Here is a 17693-nt window from a genome sequence, read left to right as displayed (position 1 = left end):
TGCGCGGAAGCGCAGGCTGGTCTGGATCCATGCTGGTCGCAAACCCATTATGTTGGTTTTGTCGTGACGCGGCTCATGTAAGAATTATTAGTTGTTTTAGAAATAATATAGTGATATAAATTCAGTTTAAATCAAGTATTTGTATTACTAGGGGTTTCCGTATTATATTTAAATTGGTCATATATTCAACAGAGAACGCTTACGGGACAAGTCAATTTGTTGGGTTTTGGGAAGGATCTGATAAATGGCGAAGGATACGGTTATACGGTAGGACAGGTTATTATGGGTTTTACTGTATCTGCTCAATTATAAATCGTTTTCATTTGGCGTTTTGTTGTTGCTGGGATGACATTGTTTTCGTAAACATTGTGTGAATATATTCATTATTATTCAACAAGAAAACAAATTTACTGCTGTGTTTGAATTTTCTGTTTTAATAATTGATGCATGGAATTTTACAATATGAATAATTTATTACACGTAACATTGGTATCCTTTTACGGTCAATAATAAAATAACAAATGCTGCCATTTAGTTATTGACCCACCTATTCGTTCAAGTAAAAGTCAACGAGTTAGTGAGTAAGACGCTAATAACAAAAATAAATACGATTTTAAATATATTAAGGAGTTTCACTTAGACCATCATCTTATACCCACGGCAGAACAATTAAGATTTATCAGCTGTGATATCCAGTCGATTAGAGGTGTGTCAAATACAGCTATGTCATTGATTGCCTCACGGTATCATTGTAGCGCCGTTGTATGTCGCAACGCCGCTAAATGTCGCCCAATTGCCGTTAATTGTCGCAACCACAGCTAAATGTCGCAACTGATACATGAAATGTCGCAGGATTTCCCTTTACCGTTTAATGTCGCAACGCCACCGTTAAATATCGCAATATCTAAATTCATATACAAAAACTGATATTATGTCAATATTAAAGTTATTTAAGTGAACCAGAGAACAGCTATGTTATATATAGTAAAGGGTTTGCTATAATATGTATGTCTCTGTGATGATTATACAAGATGATACATGTTAAAACAAAATTATTTGATTCTAGTTACTGTGGTTCACAATTTTTTAAATGGCAACAAACGATGAAATAGGAAATCGTTGCACGTTAGTAAATCAGTCAACACAACTAAATGCAAACGCATTTTCGGTGGTTTTAGCATGGGTTCCAGTAGCATTTCAATGTAAAACAAACCTTGTTTTAAACTGTTCTAAAGTAGATAGATAATCACCGCAGGTTATATCATGTATCCCATTTCTGTTAATTTGATGCCGTTGAAATAAATGCAAGACTTTGTCGATATATAGTCTCAAAGGGTGAATGTGTTTTAGAAAAAAAGCTCAAGGTATTGCCTGAATTTGTCGCGTAAATCCAGACTTGGTATCGCCTTTATATGTCGTGTGAGAGGTAAAATGATAGGTTACTTATATATGCCAGATGTAGATAAACGAGTATATGCCACGTAGCAAATCTTAATCAAATAGTTTATATGAAACATTGGAGTCCATTAATCACAAACATCTGTAATGACTTGACATTAATATCATTTTTGAGCCATTTGGGTATTTATAAGGTATATATCTGGAGTTCACGCACGGTTAACTAAGTCTGCTGCGATTGTCAGTATGAAATGCTAACGAAATAGCGGCTGGTCCTGGTATATATGACAAGGCCTGCAGAAATAAAATGGAAGTGATCTCATGGTTTTTGCTGGTGAAACACAAACGCACACTCACGCACTAACAAGCGTATATATTGGTTATTTGGGTATTTTACTCATCGAACATGTTGAATATGCATAGTAAGATTATTAACGAGACTTCTGCTACGAAATAATCAAGTAAGAGGCGGTATGGTCGAGTGATTAACGCGTCAAACTAGTAATCTAAAAATGGCTGCGTGGGGTGCAAGACGTTTTTACCGTTAGCAAAAAACTTTATACTCGTTGCTTAGTACAGGTTGGTTCCAGTTCCAGTGTTTAAATACGCTTAGAGCTTCAAACACAATTGAAGTTCAATTGAAACACTAGTTCAGAACTAAAACAAATTCGTATAACCTAAAAAATATCAAGTTTATATTCAGATTGTAGAACGTTAGTAGTTACAGCAATATATACAAAATAAGAAATCTGATACAAATAGAATCTTGTTGGATTTTACGGCGCACCATCAGAGTCAGGACATATGATGACTTTTCAGCCTTACTGTTGAAGAAGGACTTCGTGTGACTCTCCGTGCATAATTTCAGTCTCGCACGGGAACCTGAATAAAACCAGCGACGTTCCATAAACAAGCTGGACTATCTTCCTCATACAAAGAATACTAGTACTAAGTCTCTTGCGGGATTCGAACCCACAGCGGTGAAGGGCAAGTAGATAGACTAAAGTATGCAAAGCAATATGCAATGTACTTAACAGATGGTTATTATATGCACTTAACATGTAGTGTATTTGCATACTATACATGTATCAATCGCTTTTACTGTTTAATTTCAATATAAAAAATTATTTGAAAAGCATATTTCGTCTTGAGTCAGCAGATTCGGGACATTCCTTTAGTTTCCAAAGTTACTAAATATATACAACCATTTGATCTATGATTATTTAATATAATACCACTAGCAAGCTTAATTTTATCATAAATATATATCTTGCGACATTTAACGGTAGTTTTGCGACATTTAACGGCAAGGGTAAATTGTGCGTCATTTAACGTTACAGTTCCGACATTATAGTCTATACAACTGTAGTAGTCAATTTTGCGACATTTAGCGGCGGATGTGACATTTGGCGATCACGGTGAGACAAATAGAGGCAAGTGCGACAAAGGAAAAATAACAAAGATTGAAAATATATCTATAAAACAGGTTCTTCATTAAACTTACTAACTTCCAGTTGTGTGATACTTTCAGTTTTATCGACAATTTCTCAATTTCTTTTACATTTTATCGCCGGGTGTACGCAGTATCCATAATCAAAATCGCATTCAACGCGAAATACTGACAAGAAAGGGAAGGCTTGTGAATATTAAAATTAGAAGAAAGGACATATTCTTTGCAAAAAAAATAAATAATTCAAATATATTCTGATTGCTTTACAAAATACCGGTTGAAAAAGTGTTCACAGTATCAGAATTTTGAAGATGCGCGCGCATCGTATGATCCCTTGATAAATAAGAAGTATGCTCACAGTATTAAATTAAATATCGATTTTTGTGAGATTCTTAGCACGATTTAAATGCATTGTTTTTCTATTTATTTATTTTGTGGTCATTTTGCAGAATAAAAATGATTATTCTGGAAGGTAATGATCAGGCAATTTGCACACAAGTAATCAGTCCAGACCTGCATCAAATGGTATATAAATCTCCGAAATATTTTTCCAGTCTCGCATTGGCAAAAGAAAAAAAAGAGAAAAAAAAAACTCAGAGGAGTCCCTTTAAACAGCTCAAATGGCTCTTATTAACAAGTTTGATATAGCAAAACGTTAGTCTCGATCTGTAGCTTTTGGAATGGATGTCCATTTGCTCCAATCTCGTTTAGAAGCTGAGATATCTAAGATGACGTTGTTCATGAACTGTATTTTGGCATCGGAAAAGGTGTGTGTGTTACTTTGCTTTAGTCTTCATTCGCCAGAATCTTTAACTTTAAATATTCTTTAGATCATAAATATACATCCCAGTCCCAGAACAATAAATCTAGCATTCATTTCAGCAGAGTTATATCTCTTGATATTTAGAGAATTTCTAGAAGAAGAAGGAAAAAAAAGCACCGGGGAATTAGGGAATTCACCTTAAACGTGGTACATGTGTAGAGGTCATTATTGCAGGTCACAGGCCTCTAGCACGATATATTCTTAATATTATAAGAAATAATTGAATCCAGTTTCTTTGAATAATCAAGCCTGTTGTTCGACTTGCAGCTTTTGTTTTAAACCAGTGAGATAATAATCAAATTTGCGATTTAGTTATCATGAATTTGTAAAAATATGATATCCACACAGGCGTGTAAATTAACAATTTTAAAATGTAAATATTTAAAGTTGGCAGGGAAATCAGTTGACATTGAGGAAATTGTCTGCTAGATTGAATCTGAATTATTAATAGATATGCTGGTGAATGATTTGAAATATACATATGTATTTCATGGAACGAGTTTCAATTTCTATGATTTTTGGTAGATCTTTGAGTTCAATAATAACTGTACACGTGGACATATATTCCAGCTATTTAAACCAAGTGTGAATAAAACACTAAGGAAAAATTCATTTCCTATTAGATGCATTGACCAGTGGAATAATTTAGATGAAAACATTGTTCTCAGTGAAAGTGTTTTGACAATTAAAACTTTACTCGACCGGGGCTGGCAAAGTCAAAGATTTAATACAAGTGACACTTACTGAAGTTATCTTGATAATACTGTATAGGAGGAGCTTACAAGCCATCTTGGCTTAAATGCTCCGAAGAAGGAGAAGATTGATTTGAATGTCACTTTTTTCACGGAAAGTATAAACAGTAGGCATGATTTGGACGCCAAGAGGTTTTCCTGGTATTTGATTAGATGATGCTACAAAGAGTGATGACCTTAAATATGATGCCGAAGACATAACTATGTATAATTTCGTATAAATATCTTCATTAAAAATCAAGAATGGGTTTTTCATAATTCGATATTTCATCATTTTTATGTTTAGATAAAGAATTCTGCTTGAGTCGGTGCGTATAATTTATGACAGCTTGTACTTCCCGGTGCCATCCATCAAATTAAGCTGCAATATTTTCAATTCTGTCGTATAAGGCGTTCTTTATGGGCCACATTTATTTATTTTTTCTTCTTCTTAATTTCACGAAGGGGTTTAGTTCAGTCAAGATCAATGCTGGGGTGATGGAACTTGAACAATGAACAACCGTGTTCATGATTTTTCTGTTCTTTCGGGAGCCTTGTTTTCAATAAATACTTTCAATGTTGAATACCCTTAAAGCCGGTGCCAGGGTGCATGAGAGAATTTGCAAACTATATTACAACATTCTCATTAATAAATTTAAACAAACCGAATATGTAGTTGGCAACAATTTGCTTTATTTTCATTGGTCTTCCTTTTTCCAGATTTTTAGACTCACAACAGCACGTTTTCAGGATATATGATTCCAATACTTTTATTGTTGATGAATGAATACCGCTTAAGCTTGCGCTAAGGATAATGAGAGTTGTGCACATTACATTTTCTCTTATGAACAGGCTTCATCAAGAAAAGAAAACGGAATGCCTTAAACGACAAAATTGAAAATGTTGCAAGCTCTGTTTGATTGAGTCTGTTCACGGATGGTATTGGAAAGTGGAAGTTACCGGCCACATTCCCTAGCATCAGCTTAAGCAGTATTCAACAATTAAACATGAAAATAATGAAATTCCATATTGAAACATTCGCAAATATGTTCAGTTGCAATTGCCAGTTATTTACTTAGTGTTTATTTCTCCGGAAGAAATTTCAAGATATCTATAATTTAAATATAATGAAACCTTTTGCATTTAAATGGTTAAAATGACATAAAGTAGCCCTGCTAGTGTTGTCATAATCAAACCCAAAGGGGAATGGTAATTGATTTACTTTCTTTTAAAATAGTAAACTGTTGAAATATTCAACGATCTAGCCATTTTTACAAAGCATATCAGTCCAATTTTCTCAATACACATAATTCAAACCATTTTTTATTATAAATTATTTAATTAACCGTGACCAGGAGTTCCGAATCACCCTAATAATTGTTTAGAATTTAGAACTATTATAATGATAATGGTTGAACTATGGAGTCTTCTTACATATTTACATATCAGTCAATACTTTTATTCTAAATGACACTGTTTCAATATGAAATAACAGATCAATAGCTCATTGTGTTGCCTTGTTGATATCCAGGTTTTATAGAAATACAATCAAAGTTGCTTTTTTATATTTAAAACGTTCATGTAACTATGCTTTCTACAGTTGAAAAGAGCAACACTTTAATATTAAAATTAATATTACATACTTATACATATTAAAACAATCTGATTTTGCTATTTTGGCAGAAATATGTTGAAAAATGTACAGCTAACATTATTGGAAAGTTCTAATTGGATGACAGGTCAATAGCAAAATATTATATATTTGTCTTAGTTTCAGGAGATAAAGGTTTTCATCGAGACGAAAAATAAAAACATAAGTGTTTTAAAGAAATATTTAACCGACTCGTAAAAAGTTTGTAAGTAGGCAATATGACATTATATTTCATTTTTACACTTACGACGAGCAAAGGTGTGCACGATCAATAATCAGAAGTAAAGCATAATTATATAATCATGATTGTATCATGCCGTTGTGGGCTTTGATCTTGAAGCAATAGAATACATGTATATTTACACATATCGCCGTTACAGATCTTTATGTAACAAGTTTAACCATGCCTGAATAAGGTAAATAGTTGAAAATGAATACTGGTCAAAGTAGTGGGAAGGTACATCGACGTTCTCTTGAACACAGATCCTGTACATAATACAAAGACTTACTATTCCCAGGAATAGGGTCGTTATTGTACCGTTTATTTTAGCTTATAATAAATGAGAACCATTCTAGTTGTTAGCATTCATTGATCGAGTTTATTGTTTTCCATTATTTATGTTATTTCAAATTCATTAATTTTAAATGATCTTATCCGCATAAGCAGAATATTTTACATCAGCATGCAGCAACCGTCTTTGGAAAGGGAATCATGTGGAAACATCAGCAATATTCTCTTCTATTTCTTGTTAAACTAGTGTTCTTTATATTTTTAGATAACTATTTACTGGCAGACAAAATTCATTTTTCGAAATGGTTACGTGTAAATAAAAACAAAACCATAATTTCGACATTCGAAACTATTTCAAGTATAAGTGTAGGTAACTGTGTGAATTCGTGTAAAGCTAGGAAAAGATGCGAATTTATTAATTACAATGTACATTACAAAGCCTGTTTCTTAATCGGTTTGATAAATGCCACTGATGTTCACAAATTACAACAGTATAATGTTACAGTACTGGAATCTAAGAGCGGGTATGTATTTGGAAACAAGTCTGAATGGAAAATGGTAAGTAAAGATTCAGATGTATTTTGTTTTGTTTTCTTTTCTTTTTCCGTTTGCGTGTGCATTTTCTTTGGTCATATTTGCCTTTTTGCTTTGTATTCCATTTTTAAATTATGTGATCTTGTATCTTCGTTACACAAAAGAATATATGTATCAGGTGGCTGATTCTTACTTGCGTTGTGTGTACCATAAACCGGTATATACCAACGAAACAATTGACCAAAATAAAAACAAAAATACTGATGACAAAACTACGGAGCCCCTAAGCTGAAATTTTAACACTTTTTCCCCAGGACGTTATTTGTTTTAAGGAATATTAATTCGAAATTACGGAATATTGATTCGGTTTAACGAAATATCAAATTGTTTTGAAAGTCATTGTGAGCGTGACAAAAAAAGTTAATTTTTGAGACTATTAAAGTTTTTTTGACATGTTCTTTTAAAAAATAAGCATGCTATATTATAACTTTCTTTTCTCATACACATTAGTAAAACTTAAAGGCGCAGGCCTCCAGATCTTCACCATATATGTTCTTAAGATGTGTGCATGGGTACCGTGCGATCATAAGAACATGATATTTATTTCAAAACTCAATAAAATCGATAAAACGAAACGGAAAAAATGTTTGGATTTAAACTCCTGAACCCCAATTTCAACAAAATTTCCCTAGCGCCAGTACTGTCACGGCTATCACAGCAACTCAACGGATGGTTTTTGTAAGTAGTATACTGTACCAGTTAGGAAGTTAGTTTCAAAGCCTTTTTAATAGATATAACCAAAACTCTTAAAAGCGATATTTTCTTCTGTCATCTGCAGGCCAGCCCCTTTAACCCATCTGAAAGGTAGCTTTTTAATTTTTGAAACTTTCTCAATGTCACAAAATTCCATAACGATGTCGTCTGTGTCATTACTGGGCTCGAATCATAATAAAAAGGAGAATGTTTAAATATTCATTAGTGTCAATCAATAATGCTTAAATTACCATTTGCAAGCTTTTACGGTAACTGTTTTCATGTTTCTTTTACAATAGGAAAATTATGGTGCCTGCCGAGGGTGTAACTATCAGGGTTTTTGTGATTCGGAGGAAAACACGCCGGAAATGCCCTCAACATGCGTATCCTCGGGTAAGCTTCTTTGCCCTTGCCTTGTTGATATTTGCTCTCCTTTTCTGGTCCTAGGCGCCTCACACATAACCGCCCGATTTCGCTAAACATGCGAAACGATTATCTTTTAATAATTATTTGCCCTCGTCCGAAACTCTTTTGTGATTAGGTATTATTTGAAAAAGCTTAATCAAACCGAGTCTGCAACATATCCAATTTTGTTGTTTTGAGCGTTTTTAGCGGATTCCGTTTTTGTTTCTCTTCTCTTCGTTATGCAAACACTTCTTTCTTTTGTAAATACATTTTATTTTGATTTTTACTGTCCCGATAATACCTTTAGAAACTTAAAATATATCTTTGGAGAGAAATGTAAAATATAGAGACAAACATAATACCTAAAGAACGCAAAAAACGTCAAAATTGATTTTTTTTGCAAGCTAAATTTGATCGAGCCTGTTCAAACAGTTACCTGTTGTTTTACATTAAATTTCAATGATTTAAGAAAACATACATTGAGCATGACTGTGTAAAGTAACATTTCCTGTTAGATGATCACACATTTTTAATGTGTTTGAAAAAATTTCATGATTATTTAGTATTATACTTTATATAGATAACGGACACAATCATTGTTACAAAACGCTTTAATTATATAAATACTGACGAATTGACTTACGGGAATTCAATATGTTCAGGGAATTAAGACGAGCCAGTCTGTCCGTCCAGCCATCTATCAATCCAGACATCAATCAAAGAATGTAAACTGTAATTACAGCCAGACAGGACTGTGCTCTCTGGTGGTGATACGATTAGAATCTTAAAGACCACTAGAAAATTGTTCTAAAAACATTTGTGTCGTGCTTTGTTTTGAAATTTTGCTGTCAATGTAGATGTTCTTTCCATAAAATGAAAACGAGATACCATTTGCAAGGACAATAAAATACATTTTTTTGTGTCAGCACATAAAAACGTCTTGCAAAAATATCTTGACCGGGCGCAAAAAAATAAATAAATACAACGATGTTCAAATCTAACCAGAATCGTTCTAATTTTAATGTGAGTTTGAAAGTTCTTCTTGTTGTTATTTTTTTGTGCAATAGCTCTTTTTTCAGTGTACCATTTTATCATCATATATAGGTTGCGGTGTACCCGTGCTGGAAATTAATGGGCTTGAGATTTATGGAAATATGTATAATGCTGGTGACAAAGTAATTTTTAAATGCAACGATACGTTTTACCTGAAGGTATGAACAGGAATTTTTTTTATTTAACCAATTCATAATTTTTATATTTCTTCCGCCCTTTTATTCATAAACGTTTACTCGCAATGGGCTATAGACTTTTATGAACACATGTGTGGATGTTTCAAAGTTCAAAAGTTTACCAGTTCATATTAAATGTTGAATTCTGCATACGCCGGTGCTATTGGTCGTGGACGGTAGCTTTCAATTCTTGCAGGTTCAATCTGACCAAGTCAGACATTTGCAACATTTGCAATTTTGCCTTGTTTTGCTTTTTTAGGTCTATTTAACCATTTGGGTATTTTGAACATTTTTTAAGTTAACACATTAACAATACAATAACCAAATAAGATAACATGTACATGTAATTGAAAACAGGAACCTTTAATGAGAATTTGGCCGTTTTCTTTTACAACTAATGACTTTGTTATTCTGTATATAAGCGCTGTATTGATATGTGTATTTTGTTTTATTAACTGGCAATGAAACATTGTAGATGTTGGATAACTTTCATGCCAATGTTTCTGTGGTAACAGCTTTATGTAACAGCAACGGTTTTTGGGAGTACCCGAAATTCACGTGTGAGCATCGTAAGTAATCAAAGTATGATTAATAAAACAACAACAAAAAACAAACAAAACAAAAACATAAAGAAGTTATTGTTGATATTATTATTCGATCTATTATTATGAAGCCTTTTTTTTGGAAAATGTTATGATTTTTTTTTTTTGTAAAATTAATTTTGATTGAAAACATTGTTGTTGATCTTGTTCTTAATACTCCTGGTTGTTCTGTTCGGGTTTACGTCACTAGTTAGGCTAACCTTGGGTTTGACAAATTTACAGCATGCCAGGGGTCAAAACCGCCTCAACTGTTGGAGAGACTCCAGTAATTTGAGATTTATTCGCCTCTGCCGATGGCGCATGAATTAATGGCAGCTGCTATGTATGACTTAAATTGTATTCGTACTGCGTAAAACCAAACGAAACAAAAAATTAGCAATGGATAGAATTTTTACAGGAGAATAAGTAAAGGTACATGATATTAATTATTTTGCGTACTTATGTCATCTCAAATCGCTTCTGAGTGTCGTGTCTGGCAACGACATTGTAGAAATCTTGAAAGCGATATTATGTAATCATTATATTGTACAGTTGTTAAATGTGTGAAGCTTTTTATGTATTGTATCATTCATACATTTTAATTATGTTGGTATATTTTTTTATTTACAGGTACACTAACGAATGTTGCCATTAATAAAACAGTGAATCTCAGCTCTCAATATAGTGATGTCAGTCCTGGAAACCTAATGGTAGGTTGGGTGTAGTTTGTTTGCTTTGTTTATTTCAAGACATATTGAAGTCATGATTTCTTTGAACTTCTGTGCTTTGTTTTCATCTTAATTAAGCAATTTGAAAGCTGCTCCTTAATAACTGGATTGTCTTAATTTGCATTTTAAGGCTTGTCTATTAGTATTACTTTAGGGATAACAAAATTAATAGTCACCAGTATATTACGGTGTCCCGTTAGGGCCATTGCGATGCTCACATAACTCACACAAACAACGAAAACATGAAATTACGATGGTTAAATGTCGAAATATGGAAACCACGATGGTAAAAGGTTGATGGTACGATGCTGAAAAGTCGTACATGCGGTGAAGAACAGTATCAATTACGAAACCACGATGATGCGTTGGACCTAACAGGATACCGTGGTATATAGACTAGTCAGACAACATGCCCAGTCCCTTGAGATTCGAGTTACCGAGAGTAAACTAGACATGTTAAAGAATACTGTAAACAAAATATCGCAAAGAAGATTTTGAAACGTTACCTGCGCAACATCATGGCTTCGTTTCCATTGCTACCGATTGGTCACACCATTTTAGAATGTATACAACTTGAAAGTATATTGAGAAATGTTTTAATAGGCTATACATATCAATCATTCCTTCTAAAGTTGATGTTGAATTTTATTTTATAAAGGTCGATGGTGACAGAAGTAAATTATGGCCATGCACAAGTACTAGTAAGGAGGCTTTTCCGTGGGCAATAATCGACCTTGAGCATACCTATACGCTCTTCTATTTGTACTTGGCTAACAGAATCAATTGTTGTCGTAAGTTTACCTTACCTTCTTTGTTAAAACTGCTACATTGGTGTCAGTTTGCACAGTCATGTCGATATTAGATATTCCACTAAAAAATTAAAATCTTACAAAAAAATCGGAATACTTAAAACGGAAAAAGAAATAGTTTAGAAATATAGTCAAAATCAAATTGAATATCGATTTATAAATAGGAGTCTAAGCCCGACTTATGTTAAAAGCGTTCAACGCTTTCACTTCTTACTAAGGTAATTTTGCACAATAGAAATTGATATTCTTGAAAACTGGATTAGCAAATGATCTGAAAATTTGCTCACGTTATTGGTAGAGACCTTCATCTTATGATAAAAAATCCAGAAAAATATTTTCAATCCCATTATGTCAAAGTATCTCAGCATTTTGTGACATATTTTCTTCTCAATTGCCATTAAAAGCTAACCGGAAATCTATTAGAAGTAGAATGTGTTCTATTACTTAGTTCAATGTGTAAACACAGATATTTAAGAATAAATTGGTTTTGTCAAATCACTACGCTTTTCAGATAACTTCTCTGATTGCAACGTTTTGTCAGATAACTTCTCTGATTGCTATGTTTTGTAAGATTACTTCTCTGATTACTATGTTTTGTCAGATTACTTTTCTGATTACTATGTTTTGTCAGATTACTTCTCTGATTGCTATGTTTTGTCAGATAACTTCTCTGATTGTAACGTTTTGTCAGATTACTTCTCTGATTACTACGTTTTGTCAGTTAACTTCTCTGATTACTACGTTTTGTCAGATAACTTCTCTGATTACTGCGTTTTCTCAGTTAACTTCTCTGATTGTTACGTTTTGTCACATTACTTCTCTGATTACTACGTTTTGCCAAATAACTTCTCTGAATACTGTGTTTTGTCAGATAACTTCGCTGATTGCTACGTTTTGTCAGATAACTTCTCTGATTACTATGTTTTGTCAGATTACTTCTCTGATTACTATGTTTTGTCAGATTACTTCTCTGATTGCTATGTTTTGTCAGATAACTTCTCTGATTGTAACGTTTTGTCAGATTACTTTTCTGATTGCTACGTTTTGTCAGATACCTTCTTTGATTACTACGTTTTGTCAGATAACTTCTCTGATTACTACGTTTTGTCAGATAACTACTTTGATTGCTACGTTTTGTCAGATAACTTCGCTGATTGCTACGTTTTGTCACATAACTTCTCTGATTGCTACGTCTTATCAGATAACTTCGCTGATTGCTATGATTTGTCAGATTTCGCTGATTGCTACGTTTTGTCAGATAACTTCTCTGATTGCTTAGGTTTTGTCAGATAACTTCTCTGATTACTACGTCTTGTCAGATAACTTCTCTGATTGCTACGTTTTGTCAGATACTTTCTCTGATTACTACGTTTTGTCAGTTAACTTCTCTTATTACTACGTTTTGTCAGATAACTTCTCTGGTTGTTACGTTTTGTCAGATAACTTCTCTGATTACTATGTTTTGTCAGATAACTTCTCTGAATACTGCGTTTTGTCAGATAACTTCGCTGATTGCTACGTTTTGTCATATAACTTCTCTTATTACTACGTTTTGTCAGATAACTTCTCTGATTACTATGTTTTGTCAGATTACTTCTCTGATTGCTATGTTTTGTCAGATAACTTCTCTGATTGTAACGTTTTGTCAGATAACTTCTCTGATTACTACGTTTTGTCAGATAACTTCTCTGATTACTATGTTTTGTCAGATTACTTCTCTGATTGCTATGTTTTGTCAGATAACTTCTCTGATTGTAACGTTTTGTCAGATTACTTCTCTGAATACTGTGTTTTGTCAGATAACTTCGCTGATTGCTACGTTTTGTCAGATAACTTCTCTGATTACTATGTTTTGTCAGATTACTTCTCTTATTACTATGTTTTGTCAGATTACTTCTCTGATTGCTATGTTTTGTCAGATAACTTCTCTGATTGTAACGTTTTGTCAGATTACTTTTCTGATTGCTACGTTTTGTCAGATACCTTCTTTGATTGCTACGTTTTGTCAGATACTTTCTCTGATTACTACGATTTGTCAGTTAACTTCTCTGATTACTACGTTTTGTCAGATAACTTCTCTGGTTGTTACGTTTTGTCAGATAACTTCTCTGATTACTATGTTTTGTCAGATAACTTCTCTGAATACTGCGTTTTGTCAGATAACTTCGCTGATTGCTACGTTTTGTCAGATAACTTCTCTGATTACTACGTTTTGTCAGATACCTTCTTTGAGTACTACGTTTTGTTAGATAACTTCTCTGATTACTACGTTTTGTCAGATAACTACTCTGATTGCCACGTTTTGTCAGATAACTTCGCTGATTGCTACGTTTTGTCACATTACTTCTCTGATTGCTACGTCTTGTCAGATAACTTCTCTGATTGCTACGTTTTGTCAGATAACTTCTCTGATTGTAACGATTTGTCAGATTATTTCTCTGAATGCTACGTTTTGTCAGATACCTTCTTTGATTACTACGTTTTGTCAGATAACTTCTCTGATTACTACGTTTTGTCAGATAACTACTCTGATTGCTACGTTTTGTCAGATAACTTCTCTGATTGCTACGTTTTGTCAGATAATTTTGCTGATTGCTACGTTTTGTCACATAACTTCTCTGATTGCTACGTTTTGTCAGATAACTTCTCTGATTGCTACGTTTTGTCAGATAACTACTCTGATTGCTACGTTTTGTCAGATAACTTCGCTGATTGCAACGTTTTGTCACATAACTTCTCTGATTGCTACGTTTTGTCAGATAACTTCTCTGATTGTTACGTCTTGTCAGATAACTTCTTTGATTACTATGTTTTGTCAGATAACTTCTCTGATTACTATGTTTTGTCAGATTACTTCTCTGATTGCTATGTTTTGTCAAATAACTTCTCTGATTGTTACGTTTTGTCAGATTACTTCTCTGATTGCTACGTTTTGACAGATACCTTCTTTGATTACTACGTTTTGTCACATAACTTCTCTGATTGCTACGTTTTGTCACATAACTTCTCTGATTACTACGTTTTGTCAGATAACTTCTCTGAATACTGCGTTTTTTCAGATAACTTCGCTGATTGCTACGTTTTGTCAGATAACTTCTGTGATTACTACGTTTTGTCAGTAACTTCTCTGATTACTATGTTTTGTCAGATTACTTCTCTGATTGCTATGTTTTGTCAGATAACTTCTCTGATTGTAACGTTTTGTCAGATTACTTCTCTGATTGCTACGTTTTGTCAGATGCCTTCTTTGATTACTACGTTTTGTCAGATAACTTCTCTGATTACTGCGTTTTGTCAGATAACTACTCTGATTGCTACGTTTTGACAGATAACTTCGCTGATTGCTACGTTTTGTCACATAACTTCTCTGATTGCTACGTCTTGTCAGATAACTTCTCTGATTGCTACGTTTTGTCAGATAACTTCTCTGATTGTAACGTCTTGTCAGATAACTTCTCTGATTGCTATGATTTGTCAGATAACTTCTCTGATTGCTACGTTTTGTCAGATAACTTCTCTGATTGCTTAGGTTTTGTCAGATAACTTCTCTGATTACTACGTCTTATCAGATAACTTCTCTGATGCTATGATTTGTCAGATACTTTCTCTGATTACTACATTTTGTCAGTTAACTTCTCTGATTGCTACGTTTTGTCAGATAACTTCTCTGATTGCTATGTCTTGTCAGATAACTTCTCTGATTTCTATGTTTTGTCAGATAACTTCTCTGATTGCTACGTTTTGTCAGATAACTTCTCTGATTGCTACGTTTTGTCAGATAACTTCTCTGATTACTTCGTTCTATTAGGTTACTTATATCTCATTACTACGTCTTCCAATACCATTTCCATTCAGAATTATAATATTATTACGATAATAATATGACACGTTGCATTGAACGGACTAGAAGGAAAGATTGCCATCTTTTAATAATGATATTATTACAAATTATTATATATTAAATGATAATAATTTCAACTCTGAACTATGTTAAAATATGTTTCTTTTTCAGCCGACCGGCTTCACAATCTGAAAATATATGTTGGTGAAAGTGAAACAAGTTTTGAACTTGTCCACAGTCGTGAAGAGGTTATTGGTGAATCATGCACGGTGAACTTTAACCCCTCTGTCCAGGGTCGATATGTCAAGCTTCAAATAGAGGCAACTGAGTATCTTACAATTTGTGAATTAGAGGTTTATGCTGTGATATAGATTCATGAGCTTATTTTTAAATTTATAAAATGGATTTATTGAATGTTTATTAAGTAATTTAAAGCAGCACGCCTTCAGATTCATGCTAATTCTCATGAATGTTTTTAAATGAATTAAAAAAAGAAAATAATAGTGTCAGGCGAACAAAGATAGTGATTGCAACATGCAAACGGCTCTAAGAAACTACCAAAAATACATCAGAATATTGATAAATTGCCGTTACCGATCGAGAGTTAGTCATACAGTAGACGTATGGTAATAGATATTATAAATTGAAGCATACAACATGAGCCTTTTTCTTTAACTGTGAATATTTTTACCTTTCTTAAAATATTATTACAATTTTACTCAATTTTAAATTTTAAAAAATGTTTGCTCATCTGGAGGCATGCGGCTTTAACAATCGCCATAAAACTAATGTCAGATACTGGCATTTAATTCAATGGAAGACATATGTCGTATCTGTCACAAAATTCAGTCGTATTATTCTCCTTTTTAACACTTTCATGTTTATACGTGTAATCATACATTATAAATATCAAAATGAAGTATACTCCCTCTTTCCCTCTCCCTCTAACCCCCTCCCCCCCCCCTCTCTCTCTCTGAAGTAAATACGTGTACCTATTTGAATGCGTCAAACAACTTACGAACTTCCAGGTTTAATGTATGTAGAGAATCCAATTTGAGGATAATTAATTTTAATTTTGTTTTGCTACAAAATGAATCTTATTTTAAGAAACTTTTTAAACTCGTTTTCTTTTAATGTAAAAAAAGCTGTAAATCTTTACCATCCAGCATTAAGTAAATTGAAATTATCCAAACATTTAAAACGAAAAGTTAATTTATTACCCCTCACTTTTTTCGTAATGTTAATTTCCCAAAGGCCTCTGGGAGTTATTCTTACTGCTAATGCAAGTGTACCACGTGACTAAGAATTTTGTACTGTTACATAGGTAACAGTATTTTTTAACAGTATAAAATCTGGTCACGTGGTCTATTTTCTAAATAAAATGAAATAAAATGGCCGCCATTTTGTTCTCGATTCATTTTTATTTTCGACGATAGGGCATCGCCGAAGTAACTATTACTCTCATAAAATTTAGTTCTTTGCACCCTAGAGTTCCTTTCGCGTATAAAATATCTTTTTGTTGAATAGTCAACCGGAAACATCCGTTTTCAACGGAAGTAATTGTAATGTAAATAATTTTGTGTCAAACTGGAATATGCAGACAATTAAAGCATGCATCAAAGGATAATTAACAATTTAAACCAGTGAAACGTTACAGATAGAGTTGGTGGACAGACATCAGTAGGATCATAGGTAATCGGCGCGTTGATTGGTCACTACCCCCGCACCCCCTCCCCCCTCACCCCCACACCCACTCTACAGCCCTCCTACCTCTCAAAACCATGTAAAATACAGTATTTTTCATTTGAAACATGTTTTAATATTTGGTTTATGCTTTTAATTCAATAACCTTCATTTCCTACAAAAAATAAAAAAATGATACATATATATTTAGTAAAGGTATGCAACTCGCCGCTCAATTTTCAGCACTCATCTTAATATGAACTCCATAACTTCAACATTTTTTCACCAATTTTCAATATTTTGGTACCAAATGGTAGGGAATTGATTACTCTTAAAGGAATTAAAGTTCTCATTACAATCATTTCAAGTTATAAGAAGATATGTAATCTCGAAGTCACCGCAAGTGTAACTCGACAGTGATCTGACCGCTGGGTTTTCTTCAAAATTACCCGACTAAACGGCAGTTTATTCGAAATGAATGCATATTTCATTGTATTGCGCATATAAATATGATCAAATTATATTATTATTTGTAATAACTGTTCAATCAAAACATCTTATAAAAC

General features: G+C 33.2%; 1 protein-coding gene across 2 annotated transcripts; it reads left to right on the top strand.

Annotated features, from left to right (window-relative positions):
• Positions 1–6646: 6646 nt before the first annotated feature.
• LOC132760157 (uncharacterized) lies at positions 6647–16375 on the top strand. Of its 2 annotated transcripts, none has more exons than XM_060752066.1 (7): positions 6647–7122; positions 8151–8244; positions 9361–9467; positions 9961–10045; positions 10697–10776; positions 11453–11585; positions 15616–16375. In XM_060752066.1, exons 1-7 carry the CDS (start codon positions 6766–6768, stop codon positions 15813–15815), a joined length of 1056 nt encoding a protein of 351 aa, XP_060608049.1. In that variant the 5' UTR covers positions 6647–6765; the 3' UTR covers positions 15816–16375. The 2 variants fall into 2 exon arrangements, with proteins under 2 accessions (XP_060608049.1, XP_060608048.1); XM_060752065.1 differs by having other exon boundaries at positions 9961–10054.
• The last annotated feature ends 1318 nt before the right edge of the window (positions 16376–17693 follow it).

The sequence above is a fragment of the Ruditapes philippinarum genome, unplaced genomic scaffold (genome assembly GCF_026571515.1).
Source record: "Ruditapes philippinarum isolate M1 unplaced genomic scaffold, ASM2657151v2 ctg68_1_1_1_1, whole genome shotgun sequence".
NCBI lineage: Eukaryota > Metazoa > Mollusca > Bivalvia > Venerida > Veneridae > Ruditapes > Ruditapes philippinarum.
This window is presented reverse-complemented; position numbering and strand designations above follow the sequence as displayed.